Source organism: Theropithecus gelada, chromosome 14 (genome assembly GCF_003255815.1).
Source record: "Theropithecus gelada isolate Dixy chromosome 14, Tgel_1.0, whole genome shotgun sequence".
NCBI classification, from domain to species: domain Eukaryota; kingdom Metazoa; phylum Chordata; class Mammalia; order Primates; family Cercopithecidae; genus Theropithecus; species Theropithecus gelada.
Genome location: NC_037682.1, coordinates 33,636,108 through 33,649,056, shown reverse-complemented (window position 1 = coordinate 33,649,056; position 12,949 = coordinate 33,636,108). Strand labels below are relative to the sequence as shown.

Sequence of the window (12,949 nt, the reverse complement as noted above, 5' to 3'; positions counted from 1 at the left end):
TTGCAAGTAGAATGAACAATAATTATTTTTTAATTTGCCTTTGAAATGTTTTATGTTCAGTCCCACAACTTTGAACTTGACATTTTTTATTTCCTTCAGGTTAAAGAATATTTTCTTTAATGCCACAGAAAAAAAAATGGCAAGCATACTTTGGAACAAGTATATAAAAATAAATTCTAAATATCTGTTAAGAAAACACTAAAATTGTTCAACAAATATATTATGAATGTCTTAAGTGTATATATATATATATAATCTTAAACAATTTTCCCTGTGAAGTAATATTATTACTCATACTGTCTCTTGCTAGAATATAGTTTTAGTGTCTGCCCAAAGACGTTGAACTAAAACTGTGTGTGAAAATGGCTAAGTTAAATACAGACTTTGTTACATGCTGAACTATGGAGTAAAGTGTCATTAGAAGGAGCAGAACTACGGACGGCTCCCCTATATTTCGGCATTACTCAGTTCCCAGATCCCTGCTGTGTAGTTGTTCCACTCGCCAAGAAGCCTGTTAAAGAGCCCCCAAGAGCATGTGTACAGCCCTCCATGTTAATAGTTAATTGGTGAGGATGGCAAGATGAGAGGACAGCCGAACATGTGGTCTCTCAGACTCAAGCAGTAGACAGACCTTTAGTTATAATAACAGCAGCTGCTCACATTCTCATAACTCAACTGTTCAAAACTCTGTTGTTGAGTGAAGGAGGTTGTGGTGGATTGAAAGAAAAAAAAAGAGAAAAGGTTACATCTAAGAAAAGGAACTAAAACACACTATCTTTAAACTCTTCCCACATATTATTGTAATTGTGAGAATATTGCAACTTTTAAAAACTTTGGTGTAAATACCCATGTTAAAGGTTATTATATTTCAGCTACATTCAACATTCTGCTGCTTTGTCCTCCTTTTACTGTTAGAAACAGAAATGTTTTTGTACCCTTTGAAACTTTTTAATGAGTTACCTTTTTCTTTTGCAAAGTGGTAGCTTTAAAGCAATTACAATAGGATACTGTTTGACTTCCATATCTAGCAAGATATGAAACAGTAATTTGTTGGTCTATAAATGGGAATTGGCTTACCACTAGCAAAATTTGTCATCCATCTCCAAATTATGCAAACATTTTGTGGCTTTTGAAAATAATTAATTTTATTTTCAATTCCCAGTAACAGTTGCATGCTTGAAGAAAATAGTGACCAATAACATTTATTCTTTTTGGAAAAAGAAACTTAGTTTTGTGCCTTATGATGATTTTATTAATGAAGTGAAAAGAAAATAAATTTCCCCTAGTTTATGCATTTTTAAGTATAATCTGTGGCAAGTTGTTTTTGATTTGTATTTTTTAAGGCATTTTTACTTAAAATTGTCAGGAAATAAATATTGAAACACTTAAACTAATTAAACTAGATTAAATTACAACACTTAAACTAAACATGTAAACACTTAAACTAATTAAAATTAGAAATGGAGAAAGTTATCTTTTACTGTTCTCACAGCAATTTTCAAAAAGAAAATTTACTTATTATTGTTAGTCTTTATTCAAGCTGTCATAGTCTACACTTTTAAGGAATTTTTAAATATAAACAACAACTTGATAAACCTCTCCCGAAGTACAATAATGCAAGAATGAAAACTCCTTTGACATTCTGGATCATAGAATATGTCATTATGTTTTTTCATTGTATAATAATTTTAAGTATTGCCAGAGTTTAATGTACTTGTCTAGAGAACAGTAGTTGGCAAACTATTTAGCTTTCCTTTATTCAATCAAATTTCAGATTTGAAACTACCCTATAGCATATTTTCATTTGTCATCATTGGCGCTTGGTGAATTAATAGCCTTATTCAATTTTTATCATATACCCAGTGTTTTGTAATAATTTGATCTGTAGAATTTTTTCCCAGCTATCTCGTTGAAGAAACTATTACTAGCATGTTAACTTATACCAAGGAAAATTCATTTCCTGATGAAAAGGAGGGAGAAAGGGCCTCGTTAAAATATGTCTGTTGAAAAATGAATGATATTTTATTTAGTGTATTATTTTAATTGATGTGTTTTCAAATTAATCTTCTATAACATTAATGTATTAGAGCTTTGAACCCACTGAAGTGAATGATACAGTATGTTTCTATATAGAGAAATTCAGAGCAAACCTTTTCACATCCATAAACTTTTTTGTTCATGCTGAGTATTTTAGCAGCTAAACTCTAAGTCAAGCAATGGACCGCTTTAGAACTAACCACTAATATGGGATTATGAAATGTGGACTCCAGTGGCCTTGTGAATTTGTCTCAGTGTGAAATCTTTTATTCTTAAAACAAGAACTAAGAATAATTGCATGGTGAAGAAAAATATACTTTTGTGAGTTTACAGCTATAAAATTTTGGAAAATATTTTTTATCTAATTGTTGATATGAACATAACACCACCTTCAGTCATATAACTTTATTTCAAATGATCTTTTTAAATGCACTTTATTAAGAAGAATATTTAAGGATGAAAATTACAGATTAATCTCTTGATCATAGCTACAATTACTAAAGGATAAAGCCAGATATTCAGAGTGTCATTTTTTTATGAATTCTTAATCAGGATATTCTCAACTGAGAATCTGCCTTTAATGTTTTCAGATCTTCTTAACTAGTCTGAAATTGATTATAAGAAATTTACATATTTAAGAGTTTTAAAAGAAGCAGTTTTTAAAATGAACTAAATTATAGTATACCCGTTTCAGTTTTACATCATATTTATCAAATTCCAGTGACTTTGTGTCAGTATAGTAAGTTGTAAACAGAATCTGTTTTTCTTTAAAATAACAAATAGTCTAACTGTATTTCAATCCTTCTACCATAGACTTTGAATTCTTATAGCTCCAGCTTTTTTTTTTCTGTTTCAGACTACACATGCTGATAACTGGTTAATTTTTAAAATCACATCATAGCTTGTATGCATTATACATATATATTTAATTTACTTTTTTGGACAAGGATGATTGAAACTTTTTACACAAATAAACTCTAATACACAAACTCTAAATTATCTATAAAGTTCTGCCTATATTGAGCGTAGTAGTATATGTATAACTTTGTCTTCGTGTAAATATGCATATTGAATGAGAACAGGATATATTTTAAATTGTCAGTAGGGTTCATTTTCATCTTTAAAAGAGAAGTACGATTCAGAAACTTTTCATTACACTTAATCTAACCAAAGCATGTTCAGTAAGCCATAAAAAAAAAAAAAATTGGTTTAAAATATTTTTGGTTTCTCTAAAATAACTTTGTGATGTTCTTGTTCATATTGTTGTTCATTCTGTAGTTCCTATAATGGTAGTAGTTATTAGCTAAAGGGCTATTTAGGGCCAAACTTTTCAAATGTATCAATGATATAAATAGTGAAATGTCTCATCGCGGTATGGCGATTGAGTCATCTGTTTGGACATATGGAATCTTTGGCTACTGGACTGCATCGTCTTTATAATGCCCAGTGTCCAAGGATGGACACAACTGTTCTGGGAGCAGAAGGGGGAGTGGGGGGCCCTGTGTGTTCAAGCTACATGAATATGGTAGGAGAAAAAGAGGGAAAATGATCTTTTACATTATTTTTATCATAAACTATCTTCTATATCACTTTTTGTATATAGAAAACAAGTACAACTTTATTTAATTTTTCATTTATTTTACAAATAAAACTACTAAACTTTTTTTCTTTGGCATTGTAAGCTATCTGAAAAATACCTGTGAGAAAACATGAGTTTTGAGTTTTTCCTATTTATATAGTTGGATGCATGCTTTCCCTTAAAGAAAGATTAACGTCATCAAAAATAACTGATACTTATTTCTTAATGTTGAGACCAAACATGCTTGTAAACAATTATAATTTAAAGCTGTTTAAGTACCAGGTGAGATATTATGTCCTAGCGTTATGTTTTAGCCCTTTGCTATTAATTACATTATTATTGCTATATGAAGAGTTCTTGCTTCTTTAATAATGTTTTCGTACCCTATGTAGTTAATCTTTAATGTTGGGAAGGACAGGGGAGAGATTAAATTAGCCTTGTAACCTCTTTTTCTTCCAGGCTGATGATAGAAAATAAAAGCTCTTAGCCACAAAATGTAACACTTAGAATTAATATTTAATTAGACTAGCAAATTGTACACTGTGGCTGAAAGCTTCCAAAGAGTTGTTAGTGCCACAATTGACCTACAGGTTTAATAATAACTCACTTCTAGAAGCAAGTGCCAGTTCAGCATAGTAGAGCCACTGTAAGAAAGTCCTGAGAGATTAAAATCAGCAAACCAAATGGCAGGCAAGGATTCCTGGGATGGAGCCTTCTGGAAAGCTGGGAGCTGGAATAGCTTTTAAGCCAGGATTCAGATGAGAACAGTGGGTGAAAAAGCTGATCCCTCCTGTTCTGGGAGCTTCTGGTTGTAGGCCAAAATCTTAGAACAGATTTTTACTAAATGTTTTTGCTGCAGCTATTAACTTACATTGAAAATCAAATATTGAATAATTTTTCTGTAAAATTTAGCAAATTTTTTGTGTAAACATTAGTTCTTAATTTCTTACATATTAGTACATAATATCTGTAAACTCAGATCATTAGATTATCAGATAGGTTTGGCGCTGTACATCTATGCTGTTTTGCTGTGACATGCTGTTTCCTTGTTCCCTGTATAGTTGATTTATATGGTTCATTTCTATATTATTTCATTACGGGCATTATGCAGAGCCTGAGAAAGAGATTGTGAAGTCTGTAGCCCAAGAATTTTTTTTCTTCAAGAAAGTATATATATCAACAAACATAATTCACAGGCATTCCTAATTTTTAAAGGCCTTATATTATAAAAATAATGCTATATTTTATGTTTATGGTGCACTTAAATTACAAGATAAATAATTCAACCTCCTGGTGAAACATTGGATCCTTATATTTTTGCAAAATTGATCTAGTGAAAATAAGACACCCTGAGTTTGAAAGTGTGCAGACTGAAAGGGGGGCACCTTACATAATTTATTGATAATATCTTAAATAATTAAAGAAAAGCTAGTCATTTGTTAAAAATTCAAGCAGGTGAGGACCTTGCCAGCAGAGGGAGTAGTCCTGTCTTCCGTCAGGTTCCCATCATTTTCCCACCTGCCTCAGCCTTTTTCCCAGCCAGTCTCCCATCTGGACCTGGCTCTGTCAACCTGCTCCTGATGACAGGCTATAATTTTGTATTCAATATGGGATTATTCTAAGCTGATTTTAAACTTTAGTATCTTTAACCTGCTACTGCATCACAAACATCATCTGGATGCTCTGTTTGATATTTGGATATTAGCAATTGTTTTTCCAGGCAGGGTGTGAGCTTTTGGACATCTGTGAATTGCATTTTAGGGTTTCAAGTATTAAAGTACTAAAAAAAGATTTCTGATTTAGGAAGTTTCCCATAAAACATTTTTAATCATGAAACACAAATTTTTCTGTGGGTAGATTTCTTAATATGAAACTAGACGTATAGTTAAGAAAAATGCCTATAATTAATTTTGAATATTATACTATTATTCTGTCCAGCCTGTTCATTTCAGTATTTTGTTCATCCCATTTCTGAGACTTTTCAGAATATGTAAGTTTTTTTAATGTTTTATAGAATAACTTACTGAAAAAGAAACAAAATTAATATAAATAAATGTTCTGCAAAGTATGTTTATTTGAATATTTGAAGCCAGTGTAAATATATTATAAACAATATTTATGAAAGTAAAACGATGTGTTCTTTAAAAAGTCTCAATTATAAAGAACCACCATTTTCAAAACAAAATTTAGAATATTGAGTATTTGACCATGTAGAAAGCACAAAGAGTTGTGGCTCTATTACCTATTCCTAGTAAATTTTGATATCTTAGCAATTTTTTTCACCATCGAGGTTAGGAGTATTTACCACTAGCCCCTTCATGGATATGTTTTGAGCTTTAGGATAAAAAACCAAAATATGTTTGTTTTACAATTTTCCTATGTGAATATTACTATGTGATGCTAGGCAGAGAATGTTACATTTAGAGTTTTTTAATTTACAAAAGTTCCTCTGTATTCTAAAATTAACCTTTACTTTAAGTTCAGTGTTAAATCTGGAAAGATATAATCTAATACCTTCATCAGTTTATTACAAATATTCTAAATCTCATAATTATGAACAGAATTATTTTCCCACTATCAAATATTTGTAATAAAATAAAAATATAATCCACAGAAGCAAGTGACAATTCTGGAGGAAGTGGGGCAAGTTTGTAAAAAGTTATAAATGTGTAGTATAAATGATTTTATTATTTCATAGTCTTGATTTCTGTGGAATGGAAAACCTAATAAGCATGGAAAAATAAATGTCTCATTAAATATCCCCAGATTTATCCTTGGATCCAAGCTTATTTTTTGGATTATGTAACAAAGAAAGGTCTTAAGTTCTACTATATTCGTGTTCTATGCAAGTCATTTTTCAGAAAATGTTGTTATAAATTGAGCTGTTGATTATGACATACTTGCTTTTATTGTGGGGATTCCCCTCCCCGCTCTCTCCCAACACACACCCACTACATCATGTATTATGGTCAAACATAAAGTAACTTAAATATTTCTCTAAGTCTTTAACATTAACTTAATAGTGCTTTCAGGCTGTTATAGCCCCAAATCTGATATTTGTGCCATACTCAAATGAGAGCTCTTCCTTTCATATTATTTTTGCTGTCTTTCTTAAATAGTATAGAGTAACTGAAGAACTTGCTCTTACTTGAGGCGTTGCATAAATGGTTTATGTTGATTGGTTTATTCCTTTCAAGCTTCTTGATAATTAAGTTATTGGTTAATTACTTCTTAATCCTCTTACTAAAATTTCTTCTGGAAATATATTTGTATTGGTACAAATTACATCTTTTATATTGTTGAGATAATTAGGTCTGGGAAAATAAAGAAATATTGAGGGTTTAAGGTATTCTGATTGTTACTTGGTAACTCTAAATAGGTATCTGAACTATTTTTATTAGAAAATTGTGGGAGCTTTAAATGGCAGTGATTAAATTTTTATCTCTTAACAAAATTCATAGTTTTGACTTTAAGAACTTTGAATTGAAAGGGAGCATTAAATTAATCTTCCTTAATTTAAAATCCATTTAACAGATTCGTTGTATCCTAATAAAAAATGTATTACCATTCTATAATGGCAAACAAGAAACATTTTATGAAACCAAACAGAAAACAGTCAAAACAAATGCTCTGAAGGTTTTTTTTGAAATTAAAATTGAAATACAAAGGTAGAAGACTGGACAATCTGATTTGCTTTGCTTATTTGCAACACCATTTGACGAATTTTAAATTTAAATGATTAATTGAATTATGTTGCAACAGAAAACTTTAAGAGCTCTTTATGTAACTTAATACAATGCTATTTGAGATTGCCAGCAAACTCTTAAAACTCCTGGACACTGGCTTTCCTCTCTTCTGGCTTCCCTCCTAGTCATGTCTTGGCTACTGTCCAGAGCTGACAACTTTCACCCAGGAGCACAGGGAGATTTGTCTAGGATAAGAAGGATTTTTGAGCCATCCTACATTTTCACATCCAGATGGGCAAGGAGGAGGGGGGCAATATCATTGTACATACTTGGGTGATGTCATTATACCATACATACGCCATAAGCATTAATTTACCCAGATTGGTGAATTCTGAATGTCCTTACTGAAATGTTCCATATTGGAAACTGTATTGTAACAACTTCAAAATTAATGCAAAGATTATGTTCAAATTTAAGTAATTGATGTACGAATACCTCTACTTGTCCATTTCTATTAATATACCGAAGACCAAAGGGGTTTTACATCTTGGCTAATAACATAAAAACACTTCGAATCTGTTAAGATGAGAATGTGGATGTTCTCAGATTAAGGCCTGTCCTCAGATCATTATGCTAAAGCTTTCTGAACACTGCTGGTTATATTATGACAATTTATTATCCATAGTGTATTCCTGCTAAGGTGAATTGTGATTATTATGCTTTTATGGGTTTTTTAAGCTGTTAATTTTAGATTCTTCTAAGTAAATTCACCTGCTTTTATCTAAAAGACTGTTTAGTATTAATATTATTATTTGAAAGACCTTTTGACAAGAATGGTTTTAAGGTAAGATTACATCAATAGATCATATTCGTTATGAAGCTTGGAGGTGCAGAAGTAATCTGTAACAATTTTTTTAACTTTTTAAAACACATGTAAGTTTATAAGCCCAAATGTCTTTTATGCTCCTACACATAACTAGGAGGTTGAATAAGTTTATAGTAAATATAAACATTTTCTCAGTCAGAACCTTAGATGTTATTCTTATATAATTTCCATTGCTTTTTATTCTATAAGTGTTTTTCAGATATCCCCACAACTTTCACAATTAATCTGGTCTGCCACATTATGCAAACAATTTTGCAAAATAAACGTGCAGAAAGCAGTAAGATCACTGTGAAACTATATAACTAATTTTGTGGTAATAGTATGATTAAAAGTTATTCTTGTATTAATACTTTATGAAAGTTTTTTCAATAGACTTTAGTTTATGATTAATAACTATGATGCAAACCTGTGAAACTCAGAAATAAATGAAATACATGAATGAGTTTCTGGAAAATTTTGAAATCTAGGCTGTACATATTTTTTACTTAGAATTCACTAGTTTTCCCTTTTCAAGTGGATAACTGATTTTTTTAAGTCTCCCACAAACTACCTTTAAAAGACTTATGAAGTTGATAAACATAATAGGATATAAAATGGTTTATTAGTAAATGTTAAGATTAAATGAAAAAAGCAAATCCTCTTTGAAATAAGCAAATGTCAGGTTGACAATTTAAATACACAGTACCTTGCTTATGCACTCTCAGAATGGAAATTTATCTCATCTTTAAACCTTGTAATTTCTATTATTCATATAATTGAGAAAGTCCTAGTTTATATCACTTAAATCTTGAATAGATGAGTTCTAACAAAAATTAACTTGTATCATTTTAGATTCAGATATTTAGATACAAAGGCTTAGTCTTTTATTTATAGATAAAAGGAAATCTGACCTTTTGATTAAGAAATATTGTCAGTAGCCTTTATAAATGCCTGTTCATCTGAGGGTCCATGACAGGAGTACTCTTCCCAGTTGAGTTTATCCTAAAAATGAAATGATAAGAGCCTGCTGGTTATTATCCATGATTCTTCTTAATGGGGGAACCACATGGTTATTCTTCATCTCCCACTTGTTCTCACCCTTTACTATCAACCCAGCCACACCCCACCCCCACCCCAACATTGTTCAATACTCAGCACAATGAATCATTTTCAAGTTGACTCATTGTGAACTGTATCCCAGCTGTTGGAATGTCTGGCAGACATTTTTGTTTGGGTGAAGAATAACTGGCTGAAACCCAACCTGGATGAGTTTGATATAATGGTCTTTGGCTAAAGAAATATTGAGAGGAACATGTTTATGGCCTCTGAAGCCCCTGTTATTCCTGGAGTAGGACCATCCCCTGTGGCACAGAACTGAAAGTAAGGAATCAATCTGGATTATTTTCTCACCATTGAATGAAAAATTGCCTTAGAAAAAATAGGCATTTCCAAATTATGTTTTTCTATACTTAGTGTGCCCACGTGATTGAACATATTAAAGACAATTAAGAATAATTATTTTTGCTAATTCTTTTTAACAACACTGATCCAAAGGCTGAAACATTCTTTATATAATGCGGAAACATTCTTTATATAACACACATTCCAACTTATGAAGGAGTTTCAAATACTGCCCTAGGTGTGAGTTAACCAGTCATTTCAACAGAATGTTTGGTGACACAGGCTACTATGTGTTTCATAATACCAAGTCAGGTAACATTGACCAGCCCTCTTTAATTTTCCATTCTTATGCCATCTTTGTAAAGGGACTTAAGAAACAAGAATATTAGTAAGCTCAGTTGTAATCATGTTTCCAGAAAATGAAAATCTTTTCTTATATCTGACCTCTTTCTAACAGGGGATATAGCAGGCTGATAAATTTTCTTGACTGTTTTGTATTTCCCATTCTCTTCTTCAAAGATTAGTTTTAAACTGGTGAGCATTACCATTGTATAAAATGAGAGTTTCAAAATTGCAAAATTTTACAAAACAAATTTTCAACTTATCTAGATCTGCTAAGCAAAAAATTGTCTAAGACATCATAGCATATAATCACAGTTTTCTGATCTACCACTCTGTCAGGGGCTAAAAGGAATACTCGATTTCCAGTAATTAAAGAATTTAAAAAAAAACCCTACCAGATATTTGATTATTATATTTTTATAGCCAGGAGATGCTCAGTATTTTAGAACTTTTGCTACTTAATAACTGGACATACTATGTTTGTAAACATATTAACCTATTGTTTTGATCTGGCAAAATGTGACATTTATTAAAATGTATTTAGCAGTATTTGAGTTCATCTCAGATTGTGTCGACAAATAAAGGATAGGCTACTGGTCTAAATGTTAGTCATCTACCATCTTTTCTTTCCCTTTATTATTATCCCAGAGCCAAGTGGCAGCATCTGGAAAGAGAAAACAGAAGACTCCATAGCTAGCCATGTTGCAGTCTCTTAGCTGGTCCTTTCCCTGTTTCTAATATGTCACAGAGGACCTCAGCTGTTACAGGGCTGGGACCTTGTCCCAGCTGACAGACGACAGTGAGACTCTTGCCCTATACTTTATGCTGTACCATCTACTGCTTCTTAATCCTGCTGTCTGACAGATTTTCCAATGGGCATTGAATGAAGTAATTTGAAAAATAATCATGTATGAGAATAAAGGTAGTCCTGTTCCCTAATACAAGTGAAAAATAATCAATTTATGTTCTCTACCAGAACTAATCAATTTATATCTTCTACCAATTTATGTTTTCCCTTCAGTTCTTCAAATTAGAATAGCGTGACTACATGGGCCAGCATTTTCAGTTAAGGGCATATTTCCATCCAGTTTTCTGCCTATAGTAGCTTTAACTTTTAAGGTATTTCTCTGTTGATAGTCTGTCTCTACTACAGTTTTTCATGAGATAGCATAGTGATATTTTACAGATATTATATTATTAACATAACATTTAACGTTACTGTTTTGTTTCCATGTTTTGCAGAATAAAGCCATTATTGCCCGTGTCACAAACTTGTCAGATATAGTAATTGGTCTGGAATCATTTATTGGTTCTGAGAGAGAAACTAATCCATTGTATAAGGATTATCATGGTAAGTAGAACCTTCATAATGAGAAGAGCATGAGCAGGCTGCTTTTAGGTTACCTGGAAGCATCCTGTTCAGTCCAAATGTATACAGTCAAGGAGTATAAATTTTACAATACACCTATTAAATGTTTTCCATTCCTGTCCAGTCTTCCATGGCAGCTTATTACCCAACTACATTAAGACTATAGACTATAATAACTGAAAGGAGTCAAACCCAAGTATTAAGGCATGGCTGAATCAGGTGTATATTTTGTTGTCCTAGTGTCTTAGGGTAGCCGTGTAATCCGTCATACTTACTAGCCATGTTTGAAATAAATACCGTATTCTAATAATGACAGTTTTCTAAAGCAGTTTATACTTTACAAAGCGTAGCCGTATAATAAGATACATACTGGATTATATTTACAGATTCCTAGTCAATTACATTTTCAGAAAGAGAAGATCTTTCATTATATTTGAACTTTTCTCTGTTTACTCATTTTCTTGTTAGTTTGAGTTATGAACAAATTATAAAATATTGCCACCTTGATATAAACACAGGTGAATTCATCAGACTTTCTACTTTTTTTTTTTACTTTTAGTAATATTGTAGTCATTTGGTTAATTTGGGGATTCTTTTTAATAAAGAGTCTTATGTAGAACTATATGAATAGTAAAAATGTAGTAGTTAGGTCTAAGTATTATAGGTCTAAACCAAATATAGAATGCGGTGAATAACAGATTTTTACCTATTATTCTTAGTATATACAAATTATTGCTACCATTATTATGGAGCTACCATACTTCTGTGGAAACCTCTAAAGACTGAGTAGCTTCTTTGAAGCCTGCTACCAGATTTTATAAGACAAGTATTATGAGCTTACGCATTTTGTAAAATATTTTATGTTCTGAAAAATATTATTTTGATTAAAGTATTTCAAAGGTTGAAAGGCTATGATTCTTTGTGCAGAAATCTCTGAATTGATAAATTATTTTCCACACAGTAATGAGTGATTCTAAAGACTAGTATGCTTTCTGTTAATAAGGAGGACCTGATTATGAAATTCTTAATTTATTCGATAAGGTCTCTTGATAGCTAAGCAAGCACATTTAAGGTTAAAATAAGAAATGTGCAAATAAAAGTGTGCTGTGCCTATTTCTAATAGATATATTTTACTAAATAATATGTATGAGATAGTCTTAATTTGTAGCTAAAAGCTGTCTTCTTGAAACACCTTTTACATTTTTTTAAGTTTGAAAAATTGTCAGGTATTTTAGTTAATTATTTTTGAAGAGGCCATTTCTCAAGCTAAGTACCTTTAAAGGTTTAAGCTAAGACTAATAGATGCATTATTAAGCATTTAAACATACTTACAAAACCTTGTACTAGAGAAGCAGTTCTATAAGTAAGATTTGTCTCTTTGTTCAAATATGTAATTTGCCTTTCCTCCCCGTGTTTTGGATCAGTGTCCTCGGGATGTTAATTTTTAAATATGAGCTGAGTCAGGCAGAAAGATGTAGTGAAGAACCTTCCATGTCTTCATCTGTGGGAAATGACCCCTAGTTTAGTCAGAAACTACATTAGGCTGCACAAAAGCCATCCAGTGCCCTTGTCAGAAAAAATTAGCAAGTGTTTCTATTGACAAGAGGCCAAAGCTCATGGTTTACCTAGCACTGTTGCAAAGCTTATAGCAGCTACATAAAGGTCTAACA

At 31.5% G+C, this 12,949-nt stretch overlaps 1 protein-coding gene across 3 annotated transcripts in view; it reads left to right on the top strand.

The window, feature by feature from the left end:
* Window positions 1-12,949, top strand: part of ELP4 (elongator acetyltransferase complex subunit 4) — a 259,126-nt gene that overhangs the window by 119,835 nt on the left and 126,342 nt on the right. For all 3 annotated transcript variants that reach the window (XR_003115721.1, XM_025357974.1, XM_025357975.1), the window contains exon 8: window positions 11,153-11,261. Coding sequence is in view for 2 of the 3 variants with exons in the window: in XM_025357974.1 (XP_025213759.1) it covers window positions 11,153-11,261 (109 nt within the window). In the remaining variant the exon portion in view is untranslated. The remainder of the gene's footprint in view (window positions 1-11,152; window positions 11,262-12,949) is intronic.